The 19,757-nt window shown below is 46.8% G+C and overlaps 7 protein-coding genes across 7 annotated transcripts; 6 read left to right on the top strand and 1 right to left on the bottom strand.

The window, feature by feature from the left end:
- Positions 1–465: 465 nt before the first annotated feature.
- Positions 466–1,857, top strand: DFL_002957 (uncharacterized protein; the record flags this gene model as incomplete). The annotated part of the gene is made up of 5 exons (XM_067631818.1): positions 466–551; positions 613–666; positions 734–1,137; positions 1,194–1,391; positions 1,457–1,857. 5 exons carry the CDS (start codon positions 466–468, stop codon positions 1,855–1,857), a joined length of 1,143 nt encoding a protein of 380 aa, XP_067494327.1.
- A 588-nt stretch (positions 1,858–2,445) lies between these two features.
- On the top strand, positions 2,446–3,111 carry DFL_002958 (uncharacterized protein; the record flags this gene model as incomplete). The annotated part of the gene is made up of 1 exon (XM_067631819.1): positions 2,446–3,111. One exon carries the CDS (start codon positions 2,446–2,448, stop codon positions 3,109–3,111), a length of 666 nt encoding a protein of 221 aa, XP_067494328.1.
- Positions 3,112–5,344: 2,233 nt separating this feature from the next.
- Positions 5,345–6,226, top strand: DFL_002959 (uncharacterized protein; the record flags this gene model as incomplete). Its single annotated transcript, XM_067631820.1, has 2 exons — positions 5,345–5,389; positions 5,471–6,226. 2 exons carry the CDS (start codon positions 5,345–5,347, stop codon positions 6,224–6,226), a joined length of 801 nt encoding a protein of 266 aa, XP_067494329.1.
- An 874-nt stretch (positions 6,227–7,100) lies between these two features.
- DFL_002960 (uncharacterized protein) lies at positions 7,101–8,085 on the top strand (the record flags this gene model as incomplete). Its single annotated transcript, XM_067631822.1, has 2 exons — positions 7,101–7,775; positions 7,837–8,085. 2 exons carry the CDS (start codon positions 7,101–7,103, stop codon positions 8,083–8,085), a joined length of 924 nt encoding a protein of 307 aa, XP_067494330.1.
- A 688-nt stretch (positions 8,086–8,773) lies between these two features.
- Positions 8,774–11,533, top strand: DFL_002961 (uncharacterized protein; the record flags this gene model as incomplete). Its single annotated transcript, XM_067631823.1, has 3 exons — positions 8,774–9,606; positions 9,666–10,406; positions 10,462–11,533. 3 exons carry the CDS (start codon positions 8,774–8,776, stop codon positions 11,531–11,533), a joined length of 2,646 nt encoding a protein of 881 aa, XP_067494331.1.
- Positions 11,534–12,189: 656 nt separating this feature from the next.
- On the top strand, positions 12,190–14,989 carry DFL_002962 (uncharacterized protein; the record flags this gene model as incomplete). Its single annotated transcript, XM_067631824.1, has 5 exons — positions 12,190–12,215; positions 12,285–12,437; positions 12,481–13,245; positions 13,310–14,020; positions 14,083–14,989. 5 exons carry the CDS (start codon positions 12,190–12,192, stop codon positions 14,987–14,989), a joined length of 2,562 nt encoding a protein of 853 aa, XP_067494332.1.
- A 1,945-nt stretch (positions 14,990–16,934) lies between these two features.
- Positions 16,935–18,551, bottom strand: DFL_002963 (uncharacterized protein; the record flags this gene model as incomplete). Its single annotated transcript, XM_067631825.1, has 3 exons — positions 16,935–17,238; positions 17,302–17,907; positions 17,977–18,551. The coding sequence occupies 3 exons, from the start codon at positions 18,549–18,551 to the stop codon at positions 16,935–16,937; spliced, it is 1,485 nt and encodes a 494-aa protein (XP_067494333.1).
- Between the last annotated feature and the right edge of the window lie 1,206 nt (positions 18,552–19,757).

A 19,757-nucleotide genomic window follows, 5' to 3' on the forward strand; every position in this document is an offset into this window, starting at 1 on the left:
AGTTTTCGACGGTATGGTTTCAGACTAGCTTGATACATCTTCTCGACTAAGCCGTGGAACTTTCCGCCGTATTGCATGAGGATCGGACGAAACAATGTTCCTGAAGAGAGTCGTTTTCCGCCGTGGCATTTTCAGACCCTGGGATAGTCTCGCGTTGTTCGTGCCGAAATCCCTAGAGATGTCTACCCCATGATGTTTGAAAGTTTGGTACCGGAATATCGCTCAGTTTTTCGCCTCGAGATGGGCATGCATGTTCTTTAGACCCATGGGTCTGTAGCGGGGGCCCTGCTGCTGTGGTGAATAGGCTCTGTGGATTTTGTAATATTATAAATAGACCCACCGTGGGCCAATTCGAGTGGAGCTTTTGTTCCTGATCAGTAGCATCCGTTCGTTGCTCCAGCAGACACAACTTCCTTTTTAAAAATCTGGTTTTGATACGGAGCAGTTGTAGGCTTATTAGACACCATGGCCTACTCTAAAAAGTTTGTTGCCGCATTGTTGCTGGCGCCGGCTGCGCTTGCTCAGGCACCACTCTATGGGCAGTGTGGAGGGTATGTCTTTCAATCAAATTGTCAATCGAAGAGATACACCGTAAGCTAATACTCGGTATAGCCAAGGATGGACCGGACCGACCACCTGCGCATCCGGATCGGTTTGTGTATACTCGTAAGTTTCGTCTTTCATCCGTTTTAATGCCATTTCGGTAGTATAGTGGACGTTAACTTTTATGAAGTAATGACTGGTATTCTCAATGTCTCCCCGGAACCGGCGTCACCACCACTGCGGCCACTAGGACCACCACCACCACCAGCGCCGCCACTACGACCGGAAGTTCCTCTGGTAGCAATTGCCAAGCTTCCGCTCACGGTTTTGCCTCTCTCAACGGTGGAACGACCGGAGGAAACGGCGGTACCGTCGTTGTCGTTAACAACTGGGCCGACCTTAAGAAGTATGCCACTTCTTCCGGAAAGTATGTCATCAAGGTTTCTGGCAGGATTGTTGCTAGCCCAACGGGCGAGGAAATCAAGGTTACGAATGATAAGACCATCGTTGGAATTGGATCTACCGGTGAGATCTACGGAGGCGGATTTGGACTGAATAATGTCAAGAACATTATTATCCGAAACTTGAAAATCGGTGAGCTCTTGGAACATCCGGGGTTGAGCGGAGTTCTGTTAGCTAACGAATTCTAGGCAATACCTATGACGGTGATTGGGACGGTAAGACCCACGATTGGGATGGTATCCAGTCTGATACATCCAGTAACATCTGGGTCGACCACTGCATCTTTGAGCGTGGCGCCGACGGTCTCATCGACCTTCGCTTGGACTCTAACTATATCACCATTTCCCACGTTACGTTCCGAGACCATAACAAAGTCCTCGGTATTGGTAAGCTCCCAGTGTTAAATCTATCTTCATAACCCCTAGTCCATTACGAGACTGATATCATACAGGCTGGACCGACAACGTCATAACCCAAGCGACAATTCACCACTGTTACTTCCAAAACGTCGGCCAACGAAACCCGTCTGCCGATAACCTCAAGTACGCCCACATGTACAACAACTACCTCAACAATGCTACTTCTTACGGCCACTACTCCCGCGGATATACCAACATGCGCGTCGAGAACTGTTACTTCGAGAAAGTTCGCAACCCACTTCAACGCGACGCCACTGCTGTTCTCGTTGCCAGCGGGAATACGTACGTTAGCTGCACCGGATCTACGGCTGGCAACAGTGGAACCGCGTTTAATCCTAGCTCGTTTTATTCTTATACTTTGGATAGTACCGCTAATGTTCCAAATGTTGTTAAGAATGAGGCTCAGCCGAAGGCTAGCATTTGTCCAAGCTAAAGGACTATATGCTTTATGGTGGTGAACCACCATTTCGAATGTATATATTTGAACCGTTCTCTCGGAGGAAGTACAGGATATATCTCAATATTCATTACCCGTGTATAACCGAAATTTTGTATATATTCACGATCCTTAAGCCTTGAGGGACTATCTAAACCTATATGCTAAACATCCTGACTCGAGGCCAGCTAAACATGTAATCGTGAATCTTGGTTATTTTTCATGAAACTTTGGCAATCGGCGATATTAAGGGCGGATTTATTGGCTGGAAATCTCATGCCGAGCTGCGGGCCGACAGACAAGCAACGTCTGGGATAGAAGCAAGCTGGCCGACTTCCTTGCGTTGCCTTGTGGTATTTTGGTTACACTTGATCCTCCACCAAAGCCAATTGATAGTTTGGCCCACACCCATAATTTCGAGCGGATCTTCAATTACCTTAGCTTCACCAACTATAAGAACTTTCAGAGGGAAAAAAAAAGGATACATCATATTTCGCATCATACGCCTCGAGGGATCATATGCGCCCACGGGATCTCGCATAACATTTCTAACCGAGCTCGGGTCGAGAAACAAGCAAGCCGAAAATGGTTCAATCCACGAAACCAGAAACCGCAGTACCGTTAACTCCTGCATCTCCTGCACCTCGCTTCACCATCTCGCCAGCAACTCCAACCGACCTCCCCGACGTCATCAACCTCTTCACCCTCTACGCCGAATCATTGCACATCGACCTGTCATTTCAATCATTCGCAGAGGAGCTCGCCGGTTTACCTGGAAAATATGCGCCACCAACAGGACAAATCCTCGTGGCACGACGAGCTCCACTACCAATATCTTCCGAGTCAACGGAGTTGTTGAATGGAGATAGAGAAATATGCTCGTCTTCTGAAGGTGGAGACGGAATAGGCGATATCCCTGCTGAAGCACTCGGCTGCGTAGCTGTCAGGCCTATTACTTTTGCCCCGCCTTACGATGTCGATTACGATCCGAACGCTAAAAAATGTGAGATGAAAAGACTCTACACGTTACCTTCTACGCGAGGTCGAGGTGTGGGGAAGGCACTTATTGGTGAAGTTATAAGGGTGGCGGTGGAGCTCGGGTATGATGAGATGTATCTGGATACGCTGCCGAGTCTGAAGGCGGCGTTGGGAGCCTATGAAAAAGTTGGGTTCGTCAGAACGAAAGCATATTATCATAATCCGAACGAAGGAGTGGTGTTTTTGGTGAAGAAGTTGAAGGGAGAAGATTAGTGCTATGCATGTCTCTGGGTAGCGAGATGAAAGGAGGATTGGGTGTTTGCCTCCCGTCGGGTAACAGGAGATAAAAAGTAATACGATCTGGAAGCTACGGAAGCGAAGGAGTTCTTTTTGCAGTTAGTGATATCACGGGTTTGAGATTTCGACATCGTCATATAAATTCTAGATCTAGACCAAAGGGGATTGCGTACATATAATCACGGAAATAAGCTTGCAGGCCTCGCAAAATGTATCCTCGTTCTGCAACAGTGACATCTGTGTGTTTTCGCCGAACGAATGGTTTTAAGCGAGCCCGCATGTAGCAGGATGGACAAAACGGTCGAAGGCAAAGTAACCAGGTTCGGTCATCACTGCGCATGTGCTCTAAGCTTCAATCCGGATAAGAAGCCCCTCATCTTTTGGCCCCTAATAGAACATAAAAAACGAGCCATTGGCATCCAAAAGCTCATCCTTCCAGACATTCGAGAAAAGACGGCACATTGCGGTGGAGCTTTATGGTGCTACTTCGCTTAGTTGAATAGATGACCTATTTCGGTCACTTGCATCGCCATGCTGGTGCAGGATTGGCTGGAACCCACACCTCGCTTAGGGCTGATGTTCGGCTTCTCGTCCATAGCTTATTGCTGCGGCTCCCTTGGACATTAGTTATACTCGATAGATCTGGAAACGAAATTAATAGTTGCTAAAGAACGCCTAGAGGATACAAGGAATTGAACGCGAAATCCATCAATATTCAAGATGTTTTAGTTGGTGTAAAATATTCCGAATGTAAATGTAGCAACAAGAAATATCAAAAGCTTTGAACTAGAAGCCGAGAGAATGAAAAGAAGCCGGCTCGTGGCTTGGACGCTAAGATCGTGGCTGCAATAAACTAAGCCAAATAAGTGGCAGCGCTTTCCAGTTTAAGTCTCTAGCTTTCTAAACCCAGTCTAGCCTGTCAGCAAAATATTTCAATAGCGATTGTTGGAATTTCCGCAAGCCCCCTGCATTCCACCATTCAATGCCACCGAAACACCACTACGTATAATGGTCCCGTCAAAAAAAAAAAAATATAGAACATCTACCGCACTTCCTTGGTAAAGGCCTTGAGCATGCTATAAGCCACTCTATATCCATTGCATTCTTTTTCCTGGCAGGAAAGATTTTTTGCCTCCTGCGCCCACCAGACTACGCATCCTGCCTTGCCGACCCGCTTGATGAGTCTTTGTAAAAAGCCGCCCAACTTCTCCTAGACCGTTTCGACGAAGCCACGATAAGACGTACAATAAGTGCTGAGCGGATACGCTATCGGTAGTTAGTTTATTCTGTACGGCAACTGAATTCCGCCCAAAAATATACAGTCCCAGTTTTTTTTAACCGCCTTAGGGTAATATTCGTAAGGGAGTTAGTTTGCCTAGACGTAACCTATGTTTTGTATTCTCCTCTACAGGACGGGGCTAGTTATACCATGGTTAGATATCGTTTCCCCTGTGCAACACCAAAATAGTGCATACTCTGGGGAAAAAAGGAAGCCTGAGCTGTATACGAGTTACTTTTGCGGGTGCGCTGGCTAGTGTGTCTGAGCTTCTGTATGTGCAGATGCAGACCTGTTCGGTCCGTCTTGTCCTGTATTATGCCATTTTTCGATAAGAAGCTTGCATTCAAGCCTATAGACTAGGGATTACCCCGAAAGCCGTAGATTAAGAAGTAGATATATAAAGTTAACCCTCGCTTGCAACTTGGCCAGCAGTCAATTTTGGTGTTGGATGTGACCTTGCAATATCGTTTCGCAAGCGAAATCGATCGACTTACTCCCCTTTCGTCCTGACGACTTCAACGGCTTTTACAACAGTTTATGGCGGCAAATTTTTTTTGTTTTAGAAAAAGTATTTGAATATACTCCGATAAATCCGACGATACGGCATACGTTTTCAAGACCTTTTAGTTTTTTTTTTTAAGAATTCCTACGGATCCTACCGATTCCGTTTCGCTTGGAGCCTAGATTGGGAGTTTTGTTGGAATAAGCAATATACCTTCGACCTCGGCTGGCTAAGCTGGGAAGATCAGATCTATTACTGATCGCGATTGGTCTGTTTATATAGTCCAGCTGAGAAGAAAGATACCTCTTGCATATCGGCTTTGGTTCTTTCTTTTCCCCTCTCTATTTTTTGCTTGTCAGAATATGGATAAAATATCCCTCGAGCCTATTTTTCAGCTGGAAGATTTCTCGGGCTTACATCCACAAGTTATGGAGAACATACTGGGTTCGTTGAGGTACCTGCTTTCGCTGAACGTATGTATTACCCAGATATATTAATTTGTAGGGATCTTTTAAAATTTTGGGCAGTCTGAGCTAATGGATGGGCATATATAGACTCCACCGATAACATTAATCGTCACATCATTTATTCGCGCGCAATATACATCCCCGAATCTCACCCAAGCAATCCGACAATGGGTCGCAACTCAAGCGATCCCGACACCCTTGGCGCTCTTGGAAAAGATGTTAAAATATTGTATTTCTGAAGCATGGGGGAATTCCGACGACGCGCCATATACCTCGCTCGCTTTACGAAAGGATATTCCTCCGAGTTTGAACCAGCAGAGCGTACACCGTGCGTTAGATATGGCTCGACGGTGTGATGCGGATTATTCGGAATTACAAAGTGCTTTTGGAAAAGTTAGGACGACGATGGGGAACGGCGGGTGGAATAAGTGGGTGGGCGGTGTTAGAGCTGTCGGATCCGTTCGTGACGTCGATGTTGAGGTTATTGATGATTTGGCGGGGAGGATGTTTGTTGAGAAGGATTTGGTGGAGGTCCCAGTTCTTTACATAAGAATTGGATATATTTTGGCTTCGCGTGGAGTTTCGGTCTCGTCCGCAGGGTTAAAATATACAGGGTCTCCTTATGCGATCCTAGCGGAATACTTCGACAATGTTATTTCGAGGAAGCTGGAAGTCTTTTATGGCACAACGACACAAGCGAGGACCACGGTGGGTTCTTGGAAGGAACAGCACGAGAAAGATGAGGAGATGATTTCGATACTGGCGGGCCGACAGACGGATTGGGATGCTGTTTATAGGACGCTGCAGACATCCACGGCGAGAGGAATGGCTAGTGGGATATGATTTATACCCGCGCACACTTGGTTTGGGATATCGTCGGTTTTCTACTTTTCTTCTTTCTTTCCTTTATACCCGGTTTGGCTTATTTACGCCTTATAATTTCTTCCTGTTGATATCGATAGAGTATAGGTGATCCCTCATATGCGTCTTTATGATCGTCCTCACATTTTTGTATCCGCGCTTGGCGTTGTTTGTTGCATTTTTTCTATAGCTATCCGTCCAACAGTTACGTTAGTCAGTTATGATATGTCACTTTGCTAAGAGTTAGCAGCAAGTCAAGTTCAAAGACCCTTCATCCCTCGCGAATCGGGCCAAATTCCCTTGCTACGTAACGTTATGCACGGTCGATCCGGTCATACCTTAGTAACCGTTTACAAGCAGCAAAGCGTTTGACCCGTGGTCAGATTTGTCAGCTGCACCCAAACCAAAGACGGCAGTGCCGGCATTATCCGGGTGGGTTTAAACAGGGGGGTTCGAAAAGCTTGGTATGCACCGCACTGTAATTCATGGGTTTCGTCATAGGCTTTTGTTTATGGAAAATTGCCGTGAAGCACTGCTCGGCGTCGTTTACATGCATATTAGCTGGGGAGTTAGATAGGTGATGGAGATGCCTTGATTTTAACATTAAAACGGGGGTTACAAAACTTTGTTTGGTTAGAGCGGGATTAGTGAACAAGTTTAAACGGCGGCGGGTATCTTGAAGCATATAAACTTCAACAGAAGGTCCCCACTTTGCTGGTTATACTCCACCGTACCTGAAAAACATATAAACCTCGACGTTCTCCCGTTATGTTGAAGCTTGATTCCCCAATTCCCTACTACTAATAACTACTACCAAAGATCCTTTAGTTTTCTTCACAACTCAATATATCACACAATGGTTCAAATCGGTTGGATTGGCCTCGGAAACATGGGTGCCGCCATGGTCCCAAACCTGGCCAGAAAGTACCCTCACGACAAGCCCCTCCTCCTCTTCAACCGTAACAACGAAAAGGCTGGCGACCTTGCTGCTTCCCTTGAAAAAGAGGGCGTTGCAGTTGCGGTCGCACCTACTATTGCAGATCTGGTCCAGAAGTCTGATATCATCTTCACATGTCTGGCCAATGACGAAGCTATCACACAAACAACCGATGCCGCTGCCCAAAGTGGAGATATTTATGGAAAACTATTCATTGAAAGTTCGACAGTTGCACCTAAATGCACAGATGCTCTGTCGGATCTTCTAGTGGGTAAAGGTGCGAAGTTTGTGGCCGCACCGGTGTTTGGAGTTCCTGCTGTTGCTGCTGCCGGGCAGTTGACATTTGTTCTTGCGTCTACCGATGAAAATTGGATTGATGAGGTTATTCCGTTTACCAAAGGCGTTATGGGCAAGGCTTATATTGACCTAAGGGGGAAGAGCCCCGGTACTGCTTCGTTGATGAAGCTTTCGGGAAACCACTTTGTGCTGTCCATGGTGGTCACATTGAGTGAGAGTATGGTTCTGGCAAGCCAGAGTGGTCTTGGAGAAGATGCCATTCTCCAATTCGTGGAGGCGGTTTTCGGCGGACCTTATGTGAGTATTCTACCTTCTACGGCAATAGAGTCTGGAATATGAGACTAACTGTATGTTACAGCCACAATATGCTAAGAGAATGCTAAGTGGAGACTATGCTACTGACCATCCAAAATTTTCTGTCGACAATGCATTAAAGGATGCCAGACATATCAAAGATGTTGGAGAGGATAATGGGGTTAAACTAGGGGTTGTCGAGGAAGCCATCAGGCTGTTGACCATCGTGAAGGAACAAGTTGGAGCAACTGGAGACTTGCCGGGAATATACGGTGCTAAGAGAACAGAGATTGGATTGCCATACAAGAAATAGCCGTTAGCTACTCATGCCGGCAGTGGCTTCGAGAGAGGAAGAAGAGTTCTACAGAGACTCCAATAGTGTAGCTAGGTATTAGCTGCTGAATTCCTTAGCTGGTTCCATATTGAATACAAACTAGCATTTCTGCTTGTCACGATGTGGTGTTTATGTAAAATAGGTTCCAAGTGCCCGTAGGAGTGGTGGGTAGCAGAGTAGTAGGTACTATACGTGGGTGGGTTGTCCTAAGCAGTTCTCAGAACGCCTACCCGAAAGCTCAGCGGTTCTCATCACAGCATCGCCATTACCACCTTACCTTCTACGATGCCTCTTTCCGTTCCATTTGCCAGCTGCAGCCCGTCCGTATGCATATACGAACAATGGCTCCTTCCAACGGTATGATTTATATCCTTCGGTGTAAAGGTGCTTCCTACTATCCATCGATCATCATTCTCCTTCGCCTACGAAAGGTCATCGCCAATCTATCCGGAATTCCTCCAACTCTCTCGTGGATTCTCTACACGTTTGCCATCCTATTCAAACTTGCTCAAGTTTCCGAGTCCCTGATAGCGTTAAACGCGTCGAAAAGAGGTCGCAACCACAAGTAAACGGTGGCAGTAATAACAAAGACAATTCGACCCCTATGCCACCGTCCAACGACCTGTCCTTCGTCAGTCAAATTATATGGAACATAATTTGCTCTACCATGGCTGCAAACCCACGCCCTCCGATGGGCGTCGAACGCCGTATTCACAGGATCAAGCGTGATATCAACTCTTCAGCAGTCGGACATCTCGACCGTGCCGTTGACAGAATGGCTGTCGCATTTTCACCGAATACTAGATTTGCCGATCTTGATTTCAATGGCCCTGCCGCTATAGCTGCAATGAATTCACACCCCGGTGGCCAAATCATGCATTACCATGCCAATTCAAACATTCAGACCTTAGCATGTTCGACTCCCATTCCAACTCTTCATATGCATCCAGAGAATCGACATATGTTTCGTTATTTCCTCGGTATTCCTGAGCCTGCTACAGATAAAAACTATCCGAATTCTATTTACAACATCCGAACCGCATTTACCCCATACCCTCCTTCGACTGCGCGAAATCTCGAACCAACTACCGCACGTAATCTCATCGTTGGTCAACGTTTCTTTGGTCACTGCCTTGTCGTCAAAGCAATTCTTCCACCAAAGCATCTAGATGCTACACACGTTCTTATCGAAGACGAAGCCGGGAAATGGGAGATGTTGCATATTTTTAATTTCCCATACGTCAACCATCCAGAAGATCGAGTTGGGCAAGGTCAATTGATGATCATCAAGGAGCCATTCTACTACATTGGATATGGCGGTTTTCCGGCTATCCGAGTCGACCATCCCTCTGATATCACGTACGTCATGTACGACCACCCACTCGTGCCGGCAAAATGGAAGAGAACGGATGTTCACGGTCTGGACGCTGAGACGAGGATGCTGAAAATGGATGGAGAGGTTCGTATGAGGTGGAGGAAATATAACCAAGCAGCTGATTGGTAGGTATCCTAGATTCTATTCGAATTTGATGCCCGAGTAGAATTAATGAAGAGTGTAGCTTGACTTTGGCCTACGATATCATCGAACGAACACAACAAGAAACAGAGAACCTTTCTCGTCCATCGCCCTCGGGTGCTCAAGCCGCTTCCAAACTCGAGGCTATCGAGCTTCGTGTCGGTTGTTACTATTATCTTAACCAGTGGGCAAAATGTCTCGCTGATGCCACTACTATTCTAAATGTGGCGTTCAATGAAAAGGCCGCCTGGTACAAAGCCAACGCCCTTTTCTATCTCAACTCATTCGACGAAGCCAAGCAAGTGATCCTCAGGATTATGGGTGGATCACACTACAAGTTTAAGGAATGCTCAAAACTCCACTCACAGGTTCGAACCCATCAGAGTAACTCCATGGGGCAATATAACATGACACAGATACTCGAACGCGGGAGGGAAGGACAGCACGAAGTTTGCGCTGGGGATTGTGCCTTTGGGGTCAGGGTCAAAAAGTCCCCAGGGGTTGGTGGGCATGGGTTATTCGCTCAGAAGGATTTCAAAACCGGTGATCTCGTTATGGCTATTAAAGCGGTTGCAACAGTCCACGGGGAGAAGAACGTAGCCTTAAGGGTCCGAAACCAACGCGGAGAGCACCTAAAGACCAAATACGGACAGACGATGGTTGCGCAAACAATTACGAGGATGACTGCAGAGCCGAAGAATGTGGGACATTTGATTCAAAAGCTGAATCGAGGGAAGTTTGATGGAACGTTTTTCAAGCATAATGGAGAATATCTCGTCAACGGGTATGTCTTCGCTCTTTCTGAGGTCGAGGGAGTCACGCAACTGATTTCGATGTAGATTTTGGATCGATGATACGATTGAAAAATATTCCGTGCAACATAATATCTACAACAAGCGCATTCCTGATTCCGGCGGTATCTTGGATCCTGAAATCTTCCCCGATGTGGCCCCAAGCGTGCGATCGTCTACACCGGCCGGTTACGTTAGTCCCGCACCTGGAAACATTTCAATCAACTCCGTCGAAAGTCAAGATATCCCCCACGATCTGGGCCTCACCGATCAAACCAGCTTCTTCCCTCAAGCAGCCTTCATCAACCATAGCTGTCTCCCCAACGTTCGGATTTCAATCTTTTCAGACCTCATGTTTGTCCATGCAGCTTCAGCCATCAACAAGGATGAAGAACTCTTTATCAACTACTTGGACGACGATTACTCGCCACTCACCCAACGTCGCGAGATTCTGAGAGAACTCTTTGGATTCACTTGCAGATGCACCCGCTGCGAGTTTGAGTACGACAACTTTAAATACTGGAGCACACGCAAGAAGGTCCACGAAGAGATTGGTAAGTTGAAGAGCGGGAATTATGCACACAGTCCGTCTGTTATCTTGGATGGTATCTCCCATTGTATCAGAACCCTGAAATACGAGTTCAAGGACCATCCAAGCGACATCCCACAGTTTGATATGGCATGGGCATTGATGACTGAAGAGTATGCTCGGCGTAGAGTCGATCATGACGGGAAACGTACCGGTAGAAATACAGAGTTGAGGGATATGAAATTGGCGCTACAGATGCTTCGAGCTCTCGGGGCTGAATACGAGTTCATTGAAGGAGATGTCAAGATCTTCAGGTATGGGTTTATCTGCAAGTGGCTCGTTGAGGCGTGGATCTTGGCGGCTATTAGCAGCGCTAGGTTTTACGGGAGTGTCTTTTGGACCCTCAGGGTTATTGCTAGGGACGTTTACGGGATTCTTTGTGGAGAGATGGTTACTTTTGAGAAGTTGTTCTGGGGGAGATTGGAGGAGGCTGAAGTTGCGGTGTTGACTGAGGAGGAGATGTTGAGCATGGCGGATCTGGTTGATTGGTTGGAACGGGAGATGTTGGATAAGACGAAGTTGGTCGGATAGATGGGTTACGGACATCCTACCATTGAACCATCGGTCGGTACTAATTGGATAGGCGGCTTACGTTTGATTTCTACTCTGCATAGCGATGCAAGGAGTTTGGTTTTTTCATGCATGAGACGGCGGAATATGTTTCTGGAAAAATGTCTGTGGAATACATAATAGGTCCTACGTATAGCCATAAGATTCTAGCACAGGAAAGAAGAGGAAATGAAGACTTGTACACTAGGCAATGATTTGTTTGTATGGGGGATATAGTGTACTTGCGAAGCAATGAAACGATATCTATAAGTACTTAGATGCATGTTATGCATACTGTAACGGTTAGCACGACGGACGTTGTAAGTAGCCAGCAAAGAAATTTAAGAAAGGAAGCCCGTAAAGAGAATTCAGGCAGGGAATCGTCCTTATGTCGCCCCAAGCTGAACAAAATTACGTCGTTCTTTAAGGATCCAGCCTGGTAAACTGTCATCTGGACTTCGACGCTATGGGAATTGGTTTTCGTGAAGTGTTGCATAATCCAGCCTGCTCGTGATATATTAAGCGTGTTGGTAATGTTGCCTGTATGCTAGCGGTTGGGTTCGAGACCAATTGCCTGTTATATCGAAGGTTTCCAGACAGCCGAATGTTAGACTTTCACTGTATAAAATGGTTAGAGAATGAGCGAATTGGGCACTCCGAGAGTGTTCGTGATTTACTCTTCGTCTTGTAAGTTGTTGTAGATTTAAATTTGCTAATTGGCTAAGGGTTGCAGTGACGGACCACCCGCACCGCTGTTTCTTTCATATCAAAAGTCACCTTCACCATCGATAACCATCATAACCCGATCCTCCTCTACAATTTCCCACATAATCTCTCTCAGGGCTACGAATATCTTTACGTCCGCACCTCCCACCCTCTTCACAACGTACAACTCCTTAAATTGATATTATTTGAGCGGTCATACACAGGTGCGACCATTCCTTGGAGTCCGGTGTACAAGGCCCAAACCAGCACCATCCTTCTAGAATATCCGCCATGGCCTCTCAGGCAGACGGTTCTACCGGTCTTCGGATAAAAGCTCGGTACTCCGACTTTGAATGGGACCAACTTCACATGCAAGGCCTCCTCCGGCAACGTGCCGAAGCCCTCGCCGGTCAAAAGATCGACATGCCGTCCGATATGACCAAAGAAAATCTCATCTCACTTCTAAAAGACCGCAAACCCGTCGACGAAGGATCGTCCTTCTCCAATGCGAAATACAACTTAACGGAATACTATATAGAGCCTTACCCACCTTCTTATAAATCCATAAAGGAGTTGGAAAAGGTTACCCTCGAAGATCTAAGGATCGAGACTCGTCATCTTGGAAACAAGATATTTGTCAAAACGGTCTGTCCGGCGAAAAGGATCGCGAGTGTTTCGGTTATTGTGGAGGATGAGAAGGGTGTTCCTGGCCAGCTGCAGATTTTTAATCTGGGGAGGAAAGTTGATTTGCAGGAGTTTTTGCCGGTTGGGCAGATACTTTGTGTCAAAGAGCCGTTATTTAAGATTTCGACGACGGCTATACAAAGCTTGAGGGTTGATCATGCGGGTGATTTGGTATTGGTGGATGGGAATGATGAAGAGGTTCCTGAGGTTTGGAAGGTTGAGGATATTGAGAGAAGTGCAGCGGCTTGTAAAGAAATTGGGAATCAAGCTGTTAGAGACGGGAAGCTGGTGGAAGGTATTAGATGGTATGTACTTCTTATTATCTTTTTGGTGAGTTTGATATACTGATGGGACTTTTCTATATCACAGGTACACAAAGGGTCTTAATATCCTCGCATCCAACTCGGAAAACCCCAGTGAACCTCTCAAGCTCGCTCTCTTCCTGAATAGATCTCTCTCTAACCTCTACCGCAAAGAGTACGAACGCTCACTCCAAGATGCCGAATCCGCCCTCCTCGTTGACCATGTCAATGAGAAGGCTTTGTACCGCAAAGCAAAGTCTCTGTACCACCTTCGCTGTTACGGCAAATGTGGTAACACGTTGACCAAGCTCATAAAGCATCACCCCAATAACCAAGAGGCCAAAGACGAGCTCGCAACAGTTCGCCAACGTTTGCTTGAGGAGGCGAGGGGCAAATATGACTTCGCCAAGATGGTGGAAATGGCGAAGAATGATTTTGTCGGACAAGAGTACGATTTTGCGGATTATACCCTTCCTGTGTACCCTAAAGCCTCTGGGATTAGTGGGAACGGGTTGTTCACCAAGCAAGATGTCAAGATGGGAGATTTGCTCTATGTTTGCAAGGCATTTGTAAATTGCAGAAGTAGCGATAACGGTGTTTCTGTGATGATTCGTCCGGTGGAATTGCACGTCGAACAAGGTGTAGGGGCGTTTTTGACGAGTGCGATCTTGGAGAAGTTGAGCAGGATTCCTGGAGCGTACAAGGAAATTTTAAAGCTGCATAACGCCTACGGCGAGCAGTGGAGGGTTAGTCGCGAGGATAATGGGGCCGTTGACTCGTGAGTAATCTCTACCAAGTTCCGAATCTATACGTCTATGACCGCAGCTTATAATTTTAAAGATTCTTAGTCAAAAACATTTGCAACAGCAATGCCTTCAGCTCCTGCTCATACTACGACGAATTTCCAGAGATGCACCCAGAAGAAGATGGTTCGCCATCCAGCAGAAACCCAAATAAATCCCAAGAAGACCCTTTCGATCCTAACTCTGGCCTTTGGATCCTTCCTTCATACACAAACCACTCTTGCATCCCTAACGCTCGTCGTACCTTCCTTGGAGATATGATGATCCTTCGCGCTGTTGTCGATATGCCGAAGGACACAGAGATTCTCATCAACTACACCGACCACAACCTTCGGTATGAAGCTCGACAGAAGATATTAAAAACGAGCTGGAAGTTTACTTGCGGCTGTAAACTCTGCGAATTCCAATCCGCACCCGGCATCAGCGAAGCACTAGAAAAAATAATGAAGAAAATGCACGTTCTCATCACCCGCATCGGCGATACAACCCCAAAATTCGAGGATGTAGAAGAATTAAGACTACTAATCATAAAACTTGAGGAATTGTACACCTTCGACGCACATATTGTCCCTCGACCATACCTAGGCGAGCATATCCTACGACTCTATGGCTTCCTTAACGAGATGGGATTATCTCAGGCGGCGTATAATACGTTACACGCCGGACCACCAGCTTGGGGGGCTATATATCATGCGATTGCTGAGAAAGGAGTAGAGTTTAGGCATAAAGGATGGGTTGATGCGGATTTGGTGAGGGCTTATGTCAGACTTGCTACTGTTGCGGGGTTTTCGGGAGGGAGGATATTTGAGGATTGGAGGGAAGCGGCGAGGGAGTGTTATAGGGTTGTTGTTGGGGAGGATGTTACATTTGAAGAGACCTTTGGGGAAGTCATGAAGAGGTATGTTGGAGCTGCGGGGAGTTGCGATAGGGTGGCCTTGAGTTAGGAGGGTGGGTTTGAGAAGTATGGTACTGCTGTGCAGAAAGAAGTTTGTGATGTTGCTACTTGTATGTACGTACGCAGACTGGTGTTAAGGAAATGCAAGGAGGTTCTGCGGAGGCGAGCGAAGACCTAACAGGTTATAGCCAAATACTCGTAGCATGACAAGCGAAACTATTGAGAATCACAGAGTGCCGAAACTAAGTACTCGAGTCCACCATTTCAATCGCTTTCCTCCGTGCGAAGTCAGAGGACAGCTATGCCGTATTGCAGACATTGAGTGGGTAAACTCTTTACCACCCGATCACGTCTAGCTAGTTTGGGCTCTGGTGCAAAGTTGCTAGCAATTAGGACGATGAAAAAAGCTTGAAAGGCGTAATGAAGGGATCAAAGAGCTGGAGGCAGCTGGCAGCAATAGGTTCCAGGGCCAAACAAGAGTTTCCAATTTATGTCCCTGTATAACGATCTTTATTCTTTCCAAAGCTGTCTTAACTCCATCTTTAGCGGCAAGCGGAATGGTTACTTAACGTAGTCTTTTCTGTCGCTTGCCTTTTCCATAGTATCTTTTTCTATCCTTTCTATCTTGCTCTCGGTGCCATCTGGTGCTTCGCAAAAACTGTTCAGCTCTAGAATTCCATCGATTAGCAGCCCAACGTTCTCTGTTGATGCTCCGTACTCTGACCGGATCGTGTGTGGTAAACGGAACCGGATCCAGCTTGCAACTGATTGAAATACTCAGGAAAAAGTATACTGTTCCCCAGTTGCGAAAACTGTCGGCCACCACGGTCTTTTTTTATCCCCCATCGTATACCGTAGAATCTGAGAGCAGGCTTCATAAACAGCGAGCCTAGCCTTTGCCTTAGCCGAAGTGAATTTCAGTCGACAATCCTATTGTTGGGTGTCGATCGGCCCGTCTTGTACTGCTCTACGTCCGCGCTGAAGATCGAATGCTGCGACTGCCTCTCTGGCTTCAATCAGAGAACGTGAGATTTGCATCTTTCGGAAGGCGCCACGGGTATTGGCTGCTATCGTTCTAAACTGCGAAGGGTGTAATCCCTTAATCCGCTCTGGATCATAGCACACCTTTCCAAAGATGTCCAATTCACATTTCCAAAGGATCCAACTAGTTTAGGAAAATACCCTCTTATGATATTGCCTGATGCATCCCGAGGAAGACTGGAGAGAATAACTGGTGGCGGCTGTGGTTGATCCCAGCGAAAAATGTTCCATTTTGTGATCGGATTGTTTGGACGCTCGATAGCGTTACGGAAGTGTTTGTCAATAAGTCGAGCTTTGGATAGTTCGCTCGTTGATAGGTTTTCGAGGACATTTTCGATGAGTTCGGGGGTTGCCCATACTCTGTCCTGGGACGGGGTACTGGATGCCATCTGTAGCTATGGAGATGTAACAGAAACCATTTGTGGGTGTGAGTAGTATATACCATCCAAGAAATTAGAGTATAATAGTGTACCGGTAGAGATGAGCTCGAGAATTGAGAATCTAGGAGTTTGAAAGCGATAAGATGTAGGGAAACCAAAACATTAGATCGATCCAAGCACCAAAGGGAATAAGGCAAGGCTATATGCAAGCATAGAGTTGTCGCAAGTCATGGGTGGTGGCTTTACGGTGATCGGTTATATCCTTCGACGATTTAAAGTGATCGGGTGGTATGAACATTTTATTTTATTTTTTTTGAGGAAAGTAAGTCTATAGGCTAAAGTATTACATTAAATATATGCTAAAATGCGCGAGCGCTCAGAGTACCACCGACCTTCTACCACGTGCTGTATCAATCAGATATCCACCAGAAGTTGCTAGACATCTGTCCCACTATCTTGCTCCCCGGGACGCCAGTTTTAGTTTCCATTCGTTCATTAAGCAAGCTCCACTAGCTATAATCCCTTCCCCTCTTCTGATTCCACATAAGCAATTTCAGGAGAACCTACAATTAACTATAAGTTTTCCGTGGAGTCCTTGACCTCATACAGTCTAGCATATTCTCCAATCTTATCCGCCGCTTGCTTCCTACCTCCAGAGGCTTGGGTGATTGTTGCATATTTCACGCAATTCTCCTTGATGCTAGTCGCCCGGGGTCCATCCTCGAGAACAGTTAGAATTCCAGCAGCTAGTTCTTCTGCATTCTCATCAGGCGCTGTCTTTCTTGAGGCCCAGACACCTACGCCAAGCCACTCAGCGCGCGCTGCCATATCATAGTTGTCAAACCACTTTGGCAAGATGACGTGGGGTACTCCCGCCCTACAATACCATTAGCTAACCATCTCCAACGTGCTGTATTGGTTAACTTCAGTCACAACTTACCAAAGAGCCTCATAGAAAGAATTCGCACCCCCGTGGTGCACGTTGCATACAATGTCCCCAGTGTTCAACAAATCCATCGGCGAATTCTCCAACCATCGTACAATCTTGACTCGACCCTCTTCCTTTCCAATGAATTTCTCAACCAACCCCGTATGGCTCTCAACCTCCTTCCATTTCCACAAAATCTGAACGTTTGGCAACTTATCGATGACGGTGCGTATACCCTTTAATACTTCTGTTGCATGATTTTCATAGAAGTTACAGTGTGTGCCGAGGTTGATCAAGACTGTAGGCGCACGTTTGATCCAGACCAGAAGTGGGTCGTTGGGTTTGATACTCGACGGGAAGATGATAGGACCGCAGTTGGTGATTATCTCTTCGTTGAATTTGAAGGGATAGTCGATTTCTGGGAGGCAGGGCGTGACTTGGGGAGCTCCTTCCAGGTCGAGGATTGGATGGGGTCCCTTGAGACCCATTGCCTTGCGTCGTTTATCAATGGCTTTTCGTTTCGACGAATTCATGATGGCGGTGAAGAAGGTGAAGAAGATATACATGTTCGCCGGTTTGAGGTGAAGAGGGACCGGGTATGAATATCCTGTACCGGAGCTGGTGATAATATCAGCCGTAAGTCCTATAAATTTCATACTCGTCCTTCGATTGAACACTCAAGCTTACACCGGAACTTTCCACATAGTCTTCACCTTGGGCATCATTCCACCGATGCACTCCTTCAGGAAATTCGGCCACAGTACAACATATGGCTGCTTTGTCAACCTGACTGCATCAAATCCCTGCCAAAATAGACTATCCACAACAGCAACGGCAGGTCGGACGTCCTTGATGATTTCGACCACACTCTGTACGCTGTCTGCATAGCCATCTGCTTCCTGGTGATTCAAGAGTTTGCCGAACGTTGGTTTGAAATGCTTTCGGAACTTCTTGAACCGTGGAGAGTGTGCTTGAGTTCGAGGGTCCGGATGGATGACTTGCATCGACACTCCCACGACAGTGTGGCGTTTGACGGTTTCCTTTGGGTTAGCGGATCCATCGGCCGCTGAAGAAGTGGCATTCTCGTGTGCGAAGTCGACAATGAATCCCAAAGACTTGTCGAGATTTTTATCTTGAAAGCTCGCGACATGAAGGTCGTACTTTCTTGTGAGAAGAAGTTCGTAGAGCGTAGCCAGGTGGACGTTCGCCTGACCTAGCTCCGGATGTGTTAGGAACAATATCGATGGGCGATGGGTCGGCATGTTGGCGATGTTGGAAAGAGATGATGTTGGTGTGTTTCGAATTAGAAGCTCCAGCTACTACCAATATATAGAGAGCTATCTGCAAGCTGTCAGTCAAAAAAAGGCCAATTCACCAACCAATGCGGAGGACAACGGCCTCCTTTTGAACCCGAAACGCCACCACGATGTATTCCGTACACGCAAGCTCCTTTCTCTTGCGAACCGCGATACGATCCCGGACTGGTGAGGAGAACGAGTTCATTTCGAGACCCGGCCATGTGCCCTGTCGGTTCGCCCCCCCCTTAAAGTCTTAGCTAGGTTTTAGCTCTAGATCCAACCCTAGCTCCCTCATCGTGGTGAGTGAGAGGTTCGAGCTGCACATCGCAAGCAGGTCAGGGTTGCTTGCCTTGGGCGCCCCGCAACACCAAAGCCCTGCCAAGGACTGGGGTCCGCGAGCAAGGGTCTGCGAGTCAAGCTGTCAATGCAATTTTACTAATTTTGGATATCCATTGGCAGGAGATATCGATTAATTTGCATTGCATTTGGAGGTTCTTGGGTCTCCTGGGCTGTATATGCGGACGGAGCTGAAATTCGGTACATACCGCCTTCGTGTCCATTAAATTACCCACCAGAGTCGAGTCTCAGTCCAAAACTGTTGAAGCTTATGCTTAGGGTTCGAGTCTTCAAAAACGAGAACTGTGGATCCAAAAGGAAGCAGCTCGTCCCGAGTACCGAGTTACTAAGGCGCTATGCCCAAAATCGTAACCCTCGATGCTCATCTATTCTAGCTCGAGCTTAGTGAATGACACGGCTCTCCGGAGCTATGACTTTTATGCAATGAGATGCACGTTCCGCGATGGCCGCATTTAATTCACCTGAGAAGTTTTTTTTCGGATAAGGGAGGATGCGCTAACCGAAAGATCGCGATAGCACAATGTGACGTCTCATCAAAATGTCGCAGCTAAGGCGTTCTGAGGCGTGCAGGTCCTTTGAGAGGTATCTAACCGCTGGGGCACAGCATGCAGGTCATCCAACATCACAGATCGGAACGGCTGTTGAAATTTGAAAGTTTTGCTTGATAAGCAGTGATATCGTGAGACCCAAGGATCGCGATACCAACTTCGGCCAGACGGTGGCCCTAGCTCGAAAGGATCCTAGGAACCCACCAACACAGTGCCATGGATATGCGCAAGTATGTACCAGGCATCATGGGCATGTGATGCCAAT

The sequence above is a fragment of the Arthrobotrys flagrans genome (genome assembly GCF_004000055.1).
Source record: "Arthrobotrys flagrans strain CBS H-5679 chromosome Unknown unitig_3, whole genome shotgun sequence".
NCBI lineage: Eukaryota > Fungi > Ascomycota > Orbiliomycetes > Orbiliales > Orbiliaceae > Arthrobotrys > Arthrobotrys flagrans.